The 18,111-nt window shown below is 42.1% G+C and overlaps 1 protein-coding gene across 5 annotated transcripts in view; it reads left to right on the forward strand.

Annotated features, from left to right (window-relative positions):
- The window catches only part of tbc1d1 (TBC1 (tre-2/USP6, BUB2, cdc16) domain family, member 1), a 103,857-nt gene that overhangs the window by 11,267 nt on the left and 74,479 nt on the right, over positions 1–18,111 (forward strand). Inside the window, exon 1 of one of the 5 annotated variants that reach the window (XM_034189186.1) lies at positions 12,430–12,628. The exons of the other annotated variants lie outside the window; for them this stretch is intronic. Within the exon in view, the coding sequence (XP_034045077.1) occupies positions 12,560–12,628 (69 nt within the window). The 5' untranslated portion in view covers positions 12,430–12,559. Of the gene's footprint in view, positions 1–12,429; positions 12,629–18,111 lie in introns of those variants that run through there. 5 annotated transcript variants of the gene reach the window in all.

Here is an 18,111-nt window from a genome sequence, read left to right on the forward strand (position 1 = left end):
TTATCTTCTTGTTGGATGCTTTTCTGTTTGGGTCTTTCTGTCTTTCTTAATGGTGGGCGTGTCTGTCTCTCTCTCTCTCCCTGGTCACGCCCCCCTTCTAGTGCTTTCCATGCTCACCTGTGTTCAATTTGCAGCTCGTCGCTGGGGTGCATATATACTGCTCATTCTGCTTTGTTTCTTTGCCAGATTGATGCGCCCTGTGCCTTCTTTCCAGCTCTCGTTCGTTGTCTATAGTCCTGCCTGCCTCAAAGTGATTCCGACCTCCTGCCCGTTTGTTCCGACCACGATTAAGCCTGATGTTAATAATAATGCTGCTGTTGTGTTTTCTGGACTGTCTACCCGTGTACTGACCACTGCCTGTCATACCACTAAAGTTTGTCAACCAGAGCTGTGTTTGTGAGTCTTGCATTTGTGTCCAAACCAAACCTCCTGTCAACGTGGACCTTTAATCTAGGGGTGTTGTGGGGTGGGAGCACCCCCCCCACACACACACCCTTTCATCCTGGATTCACTTCTCATTTGCTGTCTGAGCAGGAAGAATGGCTAACGTGTATTTTATGCAAAACACATGACCAGAATGACAGGTAAGAAAGTTTTATCAGGGTTTTTCCATCATGTCATCCTCAGAAAGAGACTTGAGGTGCATTTGGGTGGAAAAAAGCATTAGGTATTTGTTGTTGAAGTGTCACGGATCAGCTGTTTTTAGCGAGGACACACAGAGCGCCTCAAAGTTTTTAAAAAAAGCGTAAAAATGTCTTTGTAAAGCTCAGTGCAGATGTGCAGCTGTCACTGCGCTGTGAGAGATGACTGTTTCTTCAACTCGGATTTGCTGCAAAAAACAGTGGAAGAAAAGCTTGCAGCTCGTTGAAAGTGGGAGAAGTGGGCAGTTCAGTTGAACCCCGACCTCCCCCTGCTCACGGGTTATTTTTATTACTGTGATCGACCCACAATACAAAAAAAAAAAACTGTAACGCACAGTGACTTGGAGAAGTAACTTTAATTTGATTACTGGTTTGGAAAGATTAACACGTTAGATTATTCGTTATCCCCCTACACCCAGCTTGCATACAGTTGCGTTGTTATGTGTATGGAGTACATTGGAAAATTGTGCAGCTTTATATTCCCTCTGTAAGCTGTTGTGTGTTTGCATGTGGTTGCGTTCCTAGTTTTGCTCTCAATTGCTTACTGCCACATATGTAGCCCTCGCCGCTATTTTTCTGCCTCTCAGTCCACTCCTGCCAACTTTTTTTTTACATTATGTAAATGCGCTCCATTCTTAAAGTGGTACACTACGGCACTCACGTTTTCAGACGTACAGTGGGAGACGGCTGCATTGTTGCACGCAGGGAGAGATAGAGACCTTAAGCACTAAGGGGAAAATTATGGCTCCATGACGCTACAGACTGACATGCAGATTGGATTTGATACACTGGATAACAGTCAGAAGACATTATTTCCAGGAGTTAATGGACTTTATTAACGTGCCACAATCTTGAGAGAACTGGAGGAGGTGAAAGTGCTGCATCCATGAGGAGTTAGTGGTCATGGACATGTCCTCTCGCTGGCGATCCAACCGTGAGGAGTGGGCGTCGACACTCTCTGGTGATAGTGGATGTGGACATGTCCTCTTGCTAGCGATCGGTTCATGAGCAGGAGTTAATGGACTTTTTATTTAATTTGCCATAATCTTGAGAGAACTGGAGGAGGTGAAAGCAAGCGGAGCTGCATCTGACAGTTGCACGCACAATCCATCTGTCCGTGAGGAGTGAATGGTGAACGGTGGACATGGACAAATCCATCTGCGTGTCCAGGCAGTCTGTAAACAGCATCATGGAGCCAAGCTCCCCCCATCCCGCACATGACTTTTTTTTTCCCCTGCACGCAACTTGCGCAGTCATTCCTGTGTACTAGATACGTAGCACAGATAGTTACTGGAAGAAGTGGCCAAATTAGAGTAATGCGTGACTTAGTGATGTTGGTAACTTAGTAACTAGTACTTGGAAATTAGTACTTAGTAACGCATTACTTAGTGATGCTGATAGTGCTTTACTTGCATCACTGCCTGAAAGTGTTGTTTTTTCTTCTTAGGGGAGGTGATGGTCTAGTGGTTAAGCTGTTGGGCTTGAGACCAGAGGATCCTTGGTTCAAATCCCAGCCTGAATGGAAAATCACTAAAGGCCCTTGGGCAAGGGCCTTAATCCCCTAGTTGGTGTGTAATGAACACCTTGTATGGCAGCACCCTGATATCGGGGTAAATGTGAGGCATTATTGTAAAGCGCTTTGAGCATCTGATGCAGATGGAAAAATGCTATATAAATGCAGTTCATTTACCATTTGGGCAATTCTATGGTAACGGAATTACAACAGCAGCAAAATCTGGACATATGGCATCTAACCACGACAGATTAGCTCAGACTGTAATTCCGTTACCGTAGAATTGCCCATTTACCAGTTTTTATGAAACCCTAGGGGACACATTAGTTTGTAATACTAGTTATACTAAACAAAATATAAATGCAACAATTTTGCTTTTGTTATTGTTTTTCACATCTTGAAATAAACTATCAAAGATGCACACAAAAGGCTTATCTCAGATTTTCATCATAAAAAAATTAGAATTAAAATTCATGTTTGTGAACGCTTTACCTTTGCTCAAATAATCCATCCATCTGTTAGGTGAGGCATATCATGATGATGATTAAACAGCATGAATACTGCACACGTGTTCCTTGGACTGGGCACAGTAAAAGCTCCCTCTAACCTCTGCAGTTTTATCACACTTCAGAATGTCACAGATCTTACATGTTTTGAGGGATCGTGCAATCGGCATGCTTACTGCAGGAATGACCACCAGAGCTGTTGCGCTTGAACTGAATCTTCATTTTGCTACAAATATCTGCCTCCAAAATCGTTTCAAAGAATTTGGCAGTGCATCCAACCAGCTTCATAACTGCAGACCACTCTAACCATATGATACGCACAAAAAAATGTGCATTACTTTTTCATTTGAGTAAATTGACTATCTTGGCAAAAGTTGGATCATTGGATTGACTCATGGGTTGTTTTTTTTTTGTTTTGTTTTTTACAAATTTCTGAATAAAATCTGAGTAAAACAAACCTTTTTTTCCAACATTTTTTATGTAACTTTTTCTTTGGAAAGCAGCTAAGGAATATACAGTATGAATATATATCCCAAAGTGCCACATTCCAAACTCATGTGAAACACTCCTGTTTTTATCCACCAGGTCTGGATTATTATCTGGACCAAAGGACACTTATGACGAGGCAATCATGGGATTATAAAGGAAAATTTTATACTGATGACCCACATTTGTTTCTAATCCTAATCACTCATCCTTGTTTATATATATATTTTTTTATTTCCTTCATTTACCCAGGTAAAAAACTCATTGAGATTGACATCTCTTTTCCAAGAGTGACCTGGCCAAGACAGCAGCCAAAACATTGTTACAGCAATGAGACAAGACAACAATCAAACACAATTTCACACAAGAGTAAAACAATTAAAACCATTAAGACCATTAAAACCACAGTAAAATTCAGCATGTACTAGAAGCAGTCACAATGTGCAATAGTGTTAGTTTCACGTTCCTTCAAAAGAGATTTAAATTCACCCAAAGTCACAGGATCTGTTAATTTCAGATCCTTTTGGAGTTTGTTCCAAGAAGCGGGGGCAGCATATCTGAAAGCAGTTTTTCCCAGTTCAGTTCTCACCCGAGGAACTGACATCTGAAATGTTTGTTGGGAACGTAGGCCGTAAGATGGTTGATTTTTAAACATATATACACACAGATAAGATGGCAGGAGCCCAAGAATACATTTATAGACAAATAAAAACCAGTGTGACAATCTACGAGCAGACAGAGATGGACACTCGGCTGTAGAATACAGTGTACAGTGGTGAGCACGGTTTCCACAACCAGTGATAAAACGCAAAGCACTATGATACACAGTGTCCAATTTCTTGAGGTGCTGTAAATGTTATGTGCAGACGCAGGTTGAGGAGCGGACCAACGTCTGACCGACCCCAGTGCTAAATAACCAGAAAGCGGTTCCACAAACAAAACGATTTTATTTCCCCTCCAGTGCAATAATTAGTGTACAACATAAATATTTTGGTTTGTCTGGCGGAGTGAAGGACGGCGCGCTCTCCAGCGCCCAAAAGGATCGAAGCCTCGGCGCTTCTGGACTCAGATTCACTGCCAAACACCCCCCAGGTGGACACGACAAACTGACTCTGTGAAGGATGGAAAAGGTGAGGTAAGTCAACAGAACAGCAAATATCTTTCAGAGGCACACACTATCAGCAACACATTCAGGTCTGAATTTAAGCTTTATGTAAATGAGCAGCTTCTCACAACAAGTGGAGGATCATCAGTCCGTACGCCACGGCAGTGAGAAGCAAACTGCACAATTCTCATCAGTGTTCAGATATACTGCGTAACAAAATGCCAAATTACTATTAACGATCATTCAGACAATAATCACCTCTGATGTGTGCTGACAGCATGTGTCCCTCACCCGTCCTCCTTCACAGGCACGATGTGTCAAACCCTGGCGCGGTCCTCAGCATCTCACAAACGAACGTCACAAGGTCGAGTTCCCGGCAATTCTGCTTGAACCACTCATGGCTTAAATGCAGAACGCCATCTCATTATCTGCTTCAGCTGAAAGTCTTTAAGTTTACACGTGAGCATCATCCACAGGTGCTGCAAGTCAGTAGGCCTGCACGTGAACATCCTCCACAGGTGCAGCTAATAATACTGATGAGGGTGAAGGACTCTTCTGCCAGCACCTTCTCCACAGACAAAAACCAGTTTGCATACCACCTGGAGAGCAAAGAAAAGAAAACAACACAAAAACATCCAGCCAAACCCCCCAACACACAACAGTACCCCCCCATCAACGGGAAGCCCCCCGGCGACCGAACAGACCAGGCCCGAGAACAACACCTCCCTCCGGGGTCCATGACAGAAAGCAAACGGCAGGACAGGGCACCGCGGCTGGAAGGCCGGCTGGCATCAACAAAAACCCCCAAAAAGTCCCATATACAACCCAACATAGAAGAAAAACACAAAACCCACCCAAACCCTCCCCAGGGGACCGTCCCATCCAACCCTGGGAAGAAAAGAAAAACTCCCAAATGCAATAACCCAACACAGCCCCAACAACACAATACAAACATAAATTCACAAAAAAAAATAACAAACAACCCCCCCCCTCCCAGAACGATATGCAGAGACCACCCCCCACCCCCCCCGAAGACCTTTACCGCCAGTTCCAGGAGAGAACAACCAAAACCAGAATCTTACAGAGGTCCCCAGGTTTACACGGAGGTACAGCGCCCCCCAGAGGCCCGTACCATCAACCCCAGGAGGTACCCTCCCCACAACCCAGGAACCCCAGACCCGGCCACACTTGGTTAATCGGCCCCACAATCAATTCCCCCCCAGAGGACCGTCCCATCGACCCTGGAGGTGGAACCTGGAAGGAAACATAACAACACAAAAATCCAACCCCCGGCGGACTTCATTAAAACACCCCGGGGGCACAATAAAACAACTGTCAAACCCTGTTACCCCCCCCCCAAGCACCCCGAAAGACCCCAGATCACTCCCAGAGCCTATCGTTAGCCCAATTTTGCGAACGGCACAAAACTACTAAGCTGGGGAAGGAAACAGGAAAAACTAACCCGGTCCCATCCCCGAAGCGCAGCGGAAAACCGGAAAGACGTCCAGGTGCCCCAACCCGACCGTACCACCAGCCTATCGGGAGGGGTGGAACTACCGAAATGGCGAACAGCAACAGATCGGCCCACCACTCCGACTGAGGTATGTTCCCGCTGCACCACACCCCGGTAACACCAATGACGAACGGTCAAAGGCCCACCGGGGCTGGAGAGGAACCGGGCCCTAACCAAACCCAAAAAAACGCCCCTGACAACCCCCCCCTAGGTGCAGCGGTCTTCTGAGAAACGCTCAGCGTGACCAACCTGCACCACCCCACAACCCAAAAGACAAAACGGTCTCAGAGCAATGTGAGGTTGGGGTTAGGGAAGCAGGGAAATAAAAAACAACAAAACAAAATGACCCAATCCTCAAACAGAAACTACCTAAGTCCAAATAATGAAAACAAACGATTACCTGAGTCCAGCCGAACTCCGAACTGCCAGTCGTTCACTCCTCCGGAACGCCTCTATATCCCCAAACAATTTATAACCCCTTACAAAAAAAACAAAAATAGCCCAAATAACTAAACAACCAAAGGGTTTTTTTTTTTGTTTTTTGTTGTGTGTCCATTTTTATGCCTGTCCCAGAACACCTGGAGATACGTCATCACTATCTTTCTTGACGCTTATGTGACCGGGGCAATATGGCGGCTTCAGCTCGTCCGAGCTGCATGGGCTCATCCGCAAGAGGAGCCAGAGGTCCCGTCGGAGGAGTCTCAGTGGGGCGAAGAAGAGGCAGCCCAGATCTGTGTCGGGGAAAGCCCAGAGACGAAAAAACCCGCTCTGATGTCCGTCCTCTCGCGTCCACGCTCCTTTATCCGATCTAGATGAATAACCAAAGATATTAGTTCATCTAAATCTTTTGGTTTGTCACGGACAGCTAGCTCATCTTTTAATGGATCGTTCAAACCATCTACAAACACTCCTCTTAAAGCTGCGGCATTCCAACCGGACTGAGCAGAAAAAATTCGGAAATCCACGGAATAATCCGCCGCACTCCGCCTCCCCTGCCTGAGATTCAGCAACCGTTGGGCAACGGTATTTGTTTTCACCGGATGTTCAAAAACCAAGCGGAACTCCCGGGAGAAATCCTTAAAGGATCCTAACAATGGAGAGTTATTACTCCACAACGCAGTGACCCAAGCTAAAGCGTCACCTCGGAGCAAATTTGTCACATATGAGACACGACTACCATCAGAAGAGAAGGAAGCTGGTCGCTGAGCAAAAACCAGAGAACATTGCATCAAAAACGGAGCACAGGCTTCAACGTTTCCCGCATAAGGCTCCGGATGACAAATGATTGGTTCGGAAGCCGAATCTCTGGGTGACGGAGTTATCTGCACCGGTATCGATGGTGCCGCAGCTGGAGCAGCAGGAAGCGGAACGGCTTGCGCTGCAAGCTCCGTAACGTGGGCATCTGTTTGTTTAATTTGGTTTGCGAGATGCTGTAATTGCTCCCATATTTTCTCCAAGTGTTCTTGAACTCTTTCGGCAAACGGAACCGCTTCTGCCGCTGGGTCCATTTTGGAATGGCCGGGAACTACTGTTATGTGCAGACGCAGGTTGAGGAGCGGACCAACGTCTGACCGAACCCAGCGCTAAATAACCAGAAAGCGGTTCCACAAATAAAATGATTTTATTCCCCCTCCAGTGCAATAATTAGTGTACAACATAAATATTTTGGTTTGTCTGGCGGAGTGAAGGACGGCGTGCTCTCCAGCGCCCAAAAGGATCGAAGCCTCGGCGCTTCTGGACTCAGATTCACCGCCAAACACCCCCCAGGTGGACACGACAAACTGACTCTGTGAAGGATGGAAAAGGTGAGGTAAGTCAACAGAACTACAGCAAATATCTTTCAGAGGCACACACTATCAGCAACACATTCAGGTCTGAGTTTAAGCTTTATGTAAATGAGCAGCTTCTCACAACAGGTGGAGGATCATCAGTCCGTACGCCACGGCAGTGAGAAGCAAACTGCACAATTCTCATCAATGTTCAAATATACTGCGTAACAAAATGCCAAATTACTATTAACGATCATTCAGCTGAAAGTCTTTAAGTTTACACGTGAGCATCATCCACAGGTGCTGCGAGTCAGTAGGCCTGCACGTGAACATCCTCCACAGGTGCAGCTAATAATGCTGATGAGGGTGAAGGACTCTTCTGCCAGCACCTTCTCCACAGACAAAAACCAGTTTGCATACCACCTGGAGAGCAAAGAAAAGAAAACAACACAAAACAAACAGCCAAACCCCCCAACACACAACAGTAAAGTTGCATTCATGTACAATAAATCTCCATAATCCAACAAAGGTAAAAAAGTTACAGAAATTAGACGCTTTCTTACAAGAATTGAAAAACAGGATTTGTTCTGAAAGAAGAAACCCAATTTCAACTTTGGTTTTCGAACTAGGCCCTCAATGTGGGGTTTAAAAGACAAATCTTGGTCAATTAATAAGCCGAGGTACCTGTAAGTTGACACAATTTCTATCTCTGTGCCCTCGGTGCTTTTTATCTTGGGGAGATTCGTGGGTAACCATTTAGCATTTGAAAAAAGCATTATTTTTGATTTGTCTGCATTTAAAACCAGTTTAAGATTCATCAAATGAGACTGAATTATATTAAAAGCCGACTGTAAAACTGCAAACGCTTGTTCAACTGTGGCAGAAGAACAATAGATAACGGTATCATCTGCTTAAAAATGACAAGATGTATTGGATATATTACAGCAGAGATTATTAATATAAATAGAAAATAACAGTGGGCCTAGGACAGATCCTTGGGGAACCCCTTTTGTTATGGGAAGAAACGGAGAGGAAGACCCTGAGAAATGAACGGATTGCATCCTCCCTAATAAGTAATTACTAAACCAGCCCAGAGCTTCTTTAGAAAAGCCAATCACAGAGAGTCTGTTTAAGAGAATGGCATGATCAACGGTATCGAAGGCCTTTGACAGATCAATAAAAAGTGCAGTGCAATATTTTTTACTGTCAACAGCCTCAATTATGTCATTGAGAACTTTCACAGCAGCGGTCATTGTGCTGTGTCCTTTTCTAAAACCTGATTGATTATTAATTAAAATGTGATTTTCTTCTAGATACTGTTTAAGCTGGTCTGCAACAAACTTTTCAAGAATTTTAACTAAAACGCATAATTTTGAAATGGGTCTGTAGTTATTTAAAACTGATGAATCCCCTCCCTTTAAAAGAGGAAGAACATATGCAGTCTTCCACACAGTAGGAATGATATTGTTAGACTGAGATTGAACAGATGTGTGAGGGGCTCAGAAATAAAATCTGCGGATAATTTAAGAAAATGAGAATCCAGATTATCAGGACCTGCAGATTTAGCAGCATCTAATTGCTTTAGTGCTCTGTGAACCTCGACTTGTGTTAAAGGCCTCAAAACAAATGATTGGGAAACATTTTGTGATGGTGAAAGGGAGTAACTATTAGAGTGGTTTGAGTTTGGATACAAAGACTCAAATAGAGAGCCGGATGAAACAAAGTGATTATTAAAACAAGATAGAATTTCTGATTTATCAGTAATAAATTGTGAATTACTGACAATATGAGTTGGCAAATCATTATTTTGGATTTTTCCAAAAGTTGATTTTATTGCTTTCCAGAATTTGCTTGGATCATTGAGGCTCTTTGTTGTTTGGGACAAGTAAAACTCAGATTTGGCCTTTTTAATTAAAGCGGTACACCGATTTCTGAGCTGTCGGAAACTGACCCAGTCTGTCTCTGACTTGTTTTTTCTCGCCCGGGCCCAGGCTTCATCCCTTTCTTTTAAAAGATTGGACAATTCAGTTGAAAACCAGGGGTTGAAGCGGCCCTTGACCCGAAATTTATGAAACGGTGCATGTCTATCAATAATTTCTGTGAAAGCATCATAAAAGTATTTCCATGCCAGTTCTACCGAGTCAATAATAAAAATTCTGTTCCAATCAAAAGCCCATAGGTCATGGAAAAAGGCCTGTTCACTAAAATGTTTGAAATCACGCTTTAAAATAATTTGGGGTTTTGTTTTGGGTAGTTTGGTTTCCCTGACTGTAGCAATACCACACTGGTCACTGATGTCATTGACAAAAATTCCAACCGTGGAGTACTTATCTGGGGCATTAGTTAAAAACAGGTCCAATAAGGATGAATTAGAGGGCCGTTTGGGATTTGGTCTGGTTGGGCCGTTAACAAGTTGTTCTAAATGAAAAGAATCACAAATCGATTTAAAATTATCGGAAGCAGTGGACAGCCAGTCAAGGCTAAAATCCCCACAAATTAAAATGTCTTTAAAAGCTAAGTTTGAAAGCTGATCGGTAAATGCAGACAAAGCATTATTATTTGCTGAGGGTGGTCTGTAGCAGCCTACAACCGTAAGAAAATGACCATTTAAAAGTTCAACGTTGACGGCCAGAAGTTCGAACTGTTTGCTCAGTGAGACAGATGATAAAATAAATGTATGGAATTTGTTTTTCACATAAATAGCCACACCACCGCCTCTTTTGGGTCGGTCGCAACGAAAAATGTTGTAACCCAGAATTGCAACATCATTGTCTGTAATGGATTGGGTAAGCCAGGTTTCAGACAAAACTAAAATGTCACAATTAAGTCTATCCACCCAAACTTTAATTGAATCTAACTTTGGGAGAAAACTTTGAACATTCATATGCACTATTCCAAGGCCAGATTTGGATTTAAATTCTTCTGGAGTATGTAAAATATTAATATCAGGACCAGGATTTGTCTCGACATTTCCAGAAAGAAGCAGGAGAATTATAAGGCATTTCCTTTTTAAAGAGATGTGCACTGATACCAATTCATTGCCGTTAACCCTTGCCCTGCTGAAAGAGGGGCAGTACAATGAGATGACCCACTTTTGTAGCTCATTGGTATTGGTAAAAGATGGTAGGTAAAGTATTTAATTCAGACGGACAGTAGACCAGTATATTGGGCTTCTAAGATGATCATGACAATAACTGAAGTCCCAGATTGTTCCTTTATGCACAGAGTTAAGAGGTGGTGCAGAGAAATTGGGTGTAGCACGTTTGCCCTCCTCATTGGGACCAAATAAAAACATAAAAAGAAAAATATATACTGACAGGAACATGCTGATAACGTTTAAAAGACGTTTTTTAGACCAGAACAGCGCAGTGGGAGGTCTAATGTGAGCGACCACGTTGCTGGACGTGATGACGTAGAGTCACAGCGTCGCATGTAAACGGGAACCAGCATGGACAGCCAGGCTGTAAACAAAACCCAAAATCAGCCCAAACAGGGGTCTAAAACCAAGATAAAATCTACAAAGGCCGGCACTGGCCAACGGAGGTAAAATCAAACACTTCCCTTTATTCTGAAGATTCCAAGCCGAACTCAATGAGACGCTTCGTCGGTCACCGGGCTGTGCTGCGGTGCTGCGGTGCGGGACTCTCACTCTCGGCCGCTGACGGTGCTTTACTATGTGAATTATGGGCTCATCACAGTGAAACGCCGGGTCCAGGTAGCTCCAAGGCCGAGCAGCTCCAGCTCCAGCTCCCCTTCTGACTTTGTCCCTCTGGATGGACGAACCAGTTTGACGTGTATATGATGTTCAGTGTACTGAAAAGATTGTAATTCCGAGAGTGACGGGGGCCCTCAATCCACCGCCGTGGCTGAAGATAGCGGCAGCTATCCGAATATGTTCCTGAACTTTGGTCATGGTCTCTCATCTTTGATCCTGATTGCTGACCTTTGATCTGGATCTACACCCATATTTAACGGGTTTTTCCTTGGCCCATGGCTCACTCATTCACCGTGTTTTATAAAAAATACAAAAAATACTACTGCTAAAATTCAAACAATCAGTCGGAGGTGAAAACCTTGTCGGGAGTTAACGTGAATTCTGATAAGAACTTTTGCTGTACAAGCAAATTTAAGGGAAAAACCTGAACAAATTATTTTTGGTCATTTCTAAAACAAAGAGAAATTTCCTCTTTTGTACCAGACGGCGGAAAAAGGTCCCAGAGGGTCTGACTTGGGTTTTTCCCAGTTCTGACGGAGAAGTTTCAAAAATAACCACTAGATGTCAGTGTTTCATACCGCATCGCTGTGCCATTTTTGCTTTTCATTGTTTCAGTTTGTACACTCCATGTTCAAGTCAGTGGCTGGAATAGTCATTTTTTAAAAAAAACTTTGGGGCTGTTATTTTCTTTGACTTATATTATGGAATGTAATTATTCATTATTTGGTCAGTTACTTTCCAGCTTGGCCAGATGCAATCCTCGTTCATAAAACATTTCCATCAACGTTCAGACCTTATCGTTTAATTTTACTGCAGATTTTGATAGGTAGTCATGTGTGTGCTGATTATGTAAAGTTTTCAAACAGGACTCTTGTTTGGTGAAGATCGGTGTAAGATGGAAAACGTTTCAAATCATATTGTTTAATTTTATTTTAAAATTTCAGTGCAAACATGATGATGACGTTGTTGTATCTCCAATAACCTGTCATCTATGATTTTAAACTTTTTACCTGCCCGCTGATTTATCCATTGTGTGATTTAAAAAGTCTTAATGCAATACAAAGGAAAATAGTACAAGTAACAACCTTAAAGTCTGACGTTCTGAAAAGCATTTAATCTGAAATGCATTTATTCTGTACAAAATGTAGTGCAGGTTTGGTCTCTGTATAGATGCTGACTGTAGCTTCTTGTTACCTACATAACATGGCGTCGGCGCCGACCGCCTTCTTCCGGTGGTTCCTCCTCAGTTTGGGAGAAGCGAGAGAACTTGTTAGAGTCGGGCACTAGTCGGAGTATCGACTTGTAAAGTTTATGGCCGATGGGATGAAAGCACGGTTTCAGAAATTCAACTTGTTCAACGCCAAACAGAACTACAAAGATGTAAGTTTTACCGACTGTGTTGTTCAGATAGTTTGTCCGCTGTGCTAAGTTAACGCGGTACTTAGCACTCGCTAAAGTTAGCCGACGTTTGAGCTACACGGTTGGAACAGTACAGTAATTCTTGTACACTTCAAGTGACGCGAAATTGCACCCTAAATATTTGTTTGTCGTCACGGCAGATACGTCTGTTTGTCATTGTCAGTGAAACTTTCCTGACCGTCCTTCATCTGAACTGAGTTTGTGTTGCTGTTCTGATGATGTGCAGACTGGATGTGTATTTTGGGGTTAAATTACCTGACTGTGTGAGAATGAGTACTACTCTAAATTTGAAATTAACTGTCACCCTGAAAAACTGAACTTTCCAAAGACCACAGGCTGTAAATAAAACCTGTTGTTGTTGTTGTTAATGAAATATGATGGGACTCTCTGTAGGTCAGACTTGGGCTTCTAAACGACTTTCTTCCAGATCCCTAACACCCAGTGTAAACAATAAAAATGAATGTGCCTGATTACTTTGGTAACCTATGTTTGTCTGTAAAGGTTTATATTATTCTGAATTAACCGCATTGACTAACTGGCCACTTTGACATAGATGGGTAGGACTAGTGTACAACATGTTGAATAAACTTGTAATGCTGAAACAGATCCTTGTCATTTGATTGGTGGTTTGTATGTCACGTGATGTTGATTATTCGTCCCTTTTGCCATTTTGTTCCATATAAAGTGCAATCTTGGTTTCATTTATCGTGTAATTTTTGGTTCCATACATTTTGTACCATTGCACACCGTGACCACCGCACACTCACACTAACGGAGACTGTGCTTAGCTTTAAAACAAACATGGTGGGGTTTGTTTTCATGACAGATGATTTGAACGTGCTTATTGACTGTGCTAATTCTAACACGCACACAAAAACAAATCCAGTAAGCCGCCTGGAGCATTTGAAGTATTCGCTGGGACGTCTCTAGCTGAAGTACAAGCACTGTTGGATGAAGAGCTTGACAAATTTCTGTCTCAAGTTTTCGCTGGACTGAGGAAAGCAGATGGCAGTCTGTACTCTAAGAAGCCAATGCACGTCATCAGGTACGGACTAAATCATCAGGATTGTTTTTGAACTATCTGACTGTTTTTGTAAGTTGACTGAGAACAATTTTGGATTGGATTGGGTTGCTATTGTGTTAGACTGTATGGAACCTATTGACCTCAAAGGACCAGTGATGCACACCAAAATGCAAGTCCCTTTTCTCTTGTTTATAATTGGTAAAATATCAAATGCAACGGAAAGAATATTTCATGAGGTGAAAGATGAAAGATCTTTCACCTCATGAAATATTCTTTCCATTGCACTCATAACCATTCATTTATTATATATTATAAAATGTGGACTTTCATTTTCCATGATAAATTGGAATAAGTCAAATGTGGCAATGCTTCCCATTAAATCCATATTTCATAAAAGATCATGGACCTTCTGTTTTTACACTTCCTGTGTTTGCTTTATGTTCTCCACTGGGGGCAGCACTACATATACTAGCAGAAAGCACAGCATAAAAGAAGCCAGCTCTTTTTAGCCCGTTGGCAAAGTATAAATAGAATAGCATAACGTATGTTTTCTGAACCGATATGACAGTATTAAAAAATTGTGATACCGCCTACCACACAGATATGTTGATTTAGTTTTTACTTTGCAAAGTGACCAGTCTAACAGAGGCCTCACGCTGACCTTTGACCTTTCCTGAGAATTTGAAGGTGTGGCAGTAGCAGTTTACCAAGCTTAATTCAACTGATTTATAATGTTAAAATCAAGCCCTCGTGCATTATGTTGATTTAGGGGTTTGTGTATCAGTGTAGCTGTATATCACTTTAAAATCAATTTTTCTTAAAATTCATACTTGTTCATTATTGCACCCCTATAATTTATAATGCTTTTAATTTCAATCACACTCAGTTTTATTTCATGATTATTAGCGCACTTATCTCACAGTTAAGTACAGTAAGTTTATATTGTGGGTTTAGTTAGACCAAAGTCTAGTTTCTTTCTGTGTGGAGTTTACAGATTGTCCCCTGCAATCAAAACATGAATGTTTCACCCAGACCGTGCCTGTAAAACCTGGAGATGGACCCTGGGCGCTGGCTTGTAGCTGTGCCCTGCTTCTAGTGGTTACAGGAGTCTCACTTAGTGTGGTTTAAACATAGAGAACATATTTTGTTTTCTGTAATGTTGTTTGTACAATGATAAAATAACAGCTGCTCTATTCTGAGATAAGGATGTCTCACAGTTGCGGTCTTTTTCCAAGATAGTGTTTCATTTGAGATCAGGCAGCTTAAAAAACAGCATTAAATAAAGCACTTAACTGAGACCTTTCCAGTTAGAATTTAACACTCTTTGAAATTGTGCTTTAACATTTTCTTAAATGAGTAACTATGTGTCATGATGGTAAGATTGTTCAGCTTTGCTATCGGCTGTCTGGCATAAATGGTGAGCCTCGTAAACAGGGCACATGCTGACCATTTTTCAAAATATTCCTTAGCTGCACTTCAGATATGAGCAGCTTCACTGCAGGTTTCACAGTTTCTTGTATGCACTGATGGAAATTGAGAGTGTTGGACAACTTGCATCATGTCTAAATGAGATTCTTGTGCGTTGAGACATGTCAAGTCAGCATGAGAACTACTTGAACTCCAGCTTGTGCTTGCAGGACATAGGGACTGTGTGTGTGTGTGTGTGTGTGTGTGTGTGTGTGTGTGTGTGTGTGTGTGTGTGTGTGTGTGTGTGTGTGTTGGAGGGGAGACTGGGGAATGTCCTAATTTAATCACTGATTTGGCATCAATCCAATCACTAGCTCTGTTTATACAAAGGATTCACATCTGGAATACATTTCATCAGAGTATTCACAGGTATTGGTTCTATGGCTGTAGTCAAAATGATCAGCTAGATATACGTGTTTACATATGTGGCTCAGAACAATTGGATTGGCTATTTTTGCCTGTGTACAAAGCCGTTCTAATTGGTCACAGCAATTTTATTTCAACAATGGGCCCATATTGTTCTCAAACAGCAGCAGGAGAGATTTATTTTTCTTAATAAATAGTGAATCAGAATCACGTCATTGTTGGACGCTTTTTACTTCCGCCTTGTTACTCCTATGACCAGGCGCCTTACCAGCTGTTGGTGGTTCATGTACATGATGAAACAACTCATTCTGTTTGTTTCTGGCCATTGAAATAAGTCAGATTTATTTATTAATTTTTAATCTCTTTTAAAATCTTGTCCTTGTCCCTTCATGGGAATATCTCTGAGGCCTTTTTGCATGTTTAATCCTGACAGTAGTACATCATTAAACTTGATGAGCATGTACCGAACATTTAGCCTGTGGAGAACAATTTGATCAGGCGTTTACATGGCTAATATTTTCCAATGTAACTGATTGCAAAAGGATTGAACTGCCTTGTTCTTCTTGTTCAGATTGACCCATTTTATTCTGATCTAAGTGTTTATATTTATTTCCATTCAGATTCTGAATCATTCTGATTAAAAATGGAATATGGGTCTATGTAAATACAGGTACTGACTCACCAGTTATAGTCCATTTTGCTGTGACTCTGTCCTTCATCTCCTGGTCGTCTTTTCAGCTCTCGGTCGTCATCGTCATTGGACTGTATGGACCTGATTTACTAAGTTGTCATAATAATGAGTCATTTCAACATGCTGAAATGACCAGATCATTTCCAAAGTGAACTCTGTGGTGATGTGGGACCGTTGTGTGACTATCCGAGAAATTACGGAAGAGGTGGACATCAGCACTTTTTCGGCACATTCCACTGTGACAGAAGATTTTGCCATGGAAAGAGTTGCAGCGAAATTCATCAGCACGAAGCTGATGGTGCAGCAAAAGTGCCACCATGTTGAAGCCTCACAGGACATGTTGTGACATGCCCAGCTCTTCCACCATTCGGACGATTCACACGGCTTTCGGTGGCTTTTCAGTCGTGTGACTATCCGAGAAATTATGGACGAGCTTTGCGTCTGTGTAGCGCAATATATTTTGTAATTTGACACTATAAATTGAATTGCAATGGAATTGAATAGTCTTCCTTTGGTATTGAAAATAAGTAATATAGCAAATGGGACGTTTACTGCAGTAGGTGAGCAGTGTCTAAACTGTTGACTTCCTACATGTCATGCTGCAGTACGGGTGTGACACTGAATTTGACAGCTACAGTCATGAAATACATCACACACAAATTTCTAATTTACTAATTACATTATACATCGTATGCACATGGGTAACATTCAATAACTACACCATGTTCCACAGAAACGTGCCCTGTCTCTGTGTACTTACTCGTACACATAGCTATGTCCTATAGTTATTGTCATGTAATTTTGTGAAGTCAGCACAACAAAACGGCTGCTTTGATTGACACTGTGAGCATGGCCTATCCTTTGGGCCGGAAAATATGGCAGATGGTGACCATCCAGCACTACAGTGCTGCCTAAGCTAGTATCTCACGGAGTGGGAATGCTGACGAACATTGCAAGTTTTGGGTTTTGTCAGGGTTTGTAAAAGGTTGCCAAACAGTTTTTAGGGTCACAAACAGGTTTTCTTGGAGAACATGTAGTTGTTGTTTCTGGTAGGACTTCATTTAAACCACTTCCTCTTCTGTCGATGTTACATGGAGGGGCTTGGTCTTCCATGATACGTTCTCCTCCAGCAGCTGGATATTGTAGTGGTAGAATTGCCATCTTTGCAACAGCACATTGCAGGTTCAAACCCTGGTCTGGACATATATCCAGTAAGGGCTCCCTGGCTTATTATTACCATGGAATTTTTTCTGGCATCATGTTGGTGACATTCTTATGCATGCAACCACAATGGGCAGTATTGCAGTCAGAAGAATTATCGAGGATGCGTCCACGTTTGGTGTGAAAAGTGATATGATAATAATCATGATGCTTGGTACATGTTATTGCAATTTTTTCTTTCACAATTTTTTGTTGTATCTGTAATAGAGGCAGGCCTTCTAAAGGTTATAATGTATAGATATGCCTATTCCTGGTCACTGCATTATTGCTGTTGCTTTAGTTTGTGTTAGTTTTCTCTTGAGCTGCTTATCCTCTTACTCAACATCAGTTTTGGTCTGTTGAAACAGTGCTTCATCGGTTTATTTATTTATTTTTTTTACTGCTGGTTTAATTTTGGGTGAATGGTGCTACTACTGCCTGCGTGAAACAGTGGTTTAGTCACTGTCCTACCGTCAGCAAAGCCAGCCACTCAAAAATCCAGTCTGCTAGGCTATTGTGAAGTGAAGGTGTATCTGAATGAGTCATTTCATTAACACCTTTAGAACTGTTGTTCATATGCCACGTTTTCACTTATGGAGCAGGAGCCAAGTCTCCAGGTCTCCCTTCTACGGTCTGGTTATACAGATATGCCTTCTTTTACAGCCACATTTAGCAAAATGATTTGCAACGTGTAGT

This window comes from Thalassophryne amazonica, chromosome 15 (assembly GCF_902500255.1).
Source record: "Thalassophryne amazonica chromosome 15, fThaAma1.1, whole genome shotgun sequence".
Lineage (NCBI taxonomy): Eukaryota > Metazoa > Chordata > Actinopteri > Batrachoidiformes > Batrachoididae > Thalassophryne > Thalassophryne amazonica.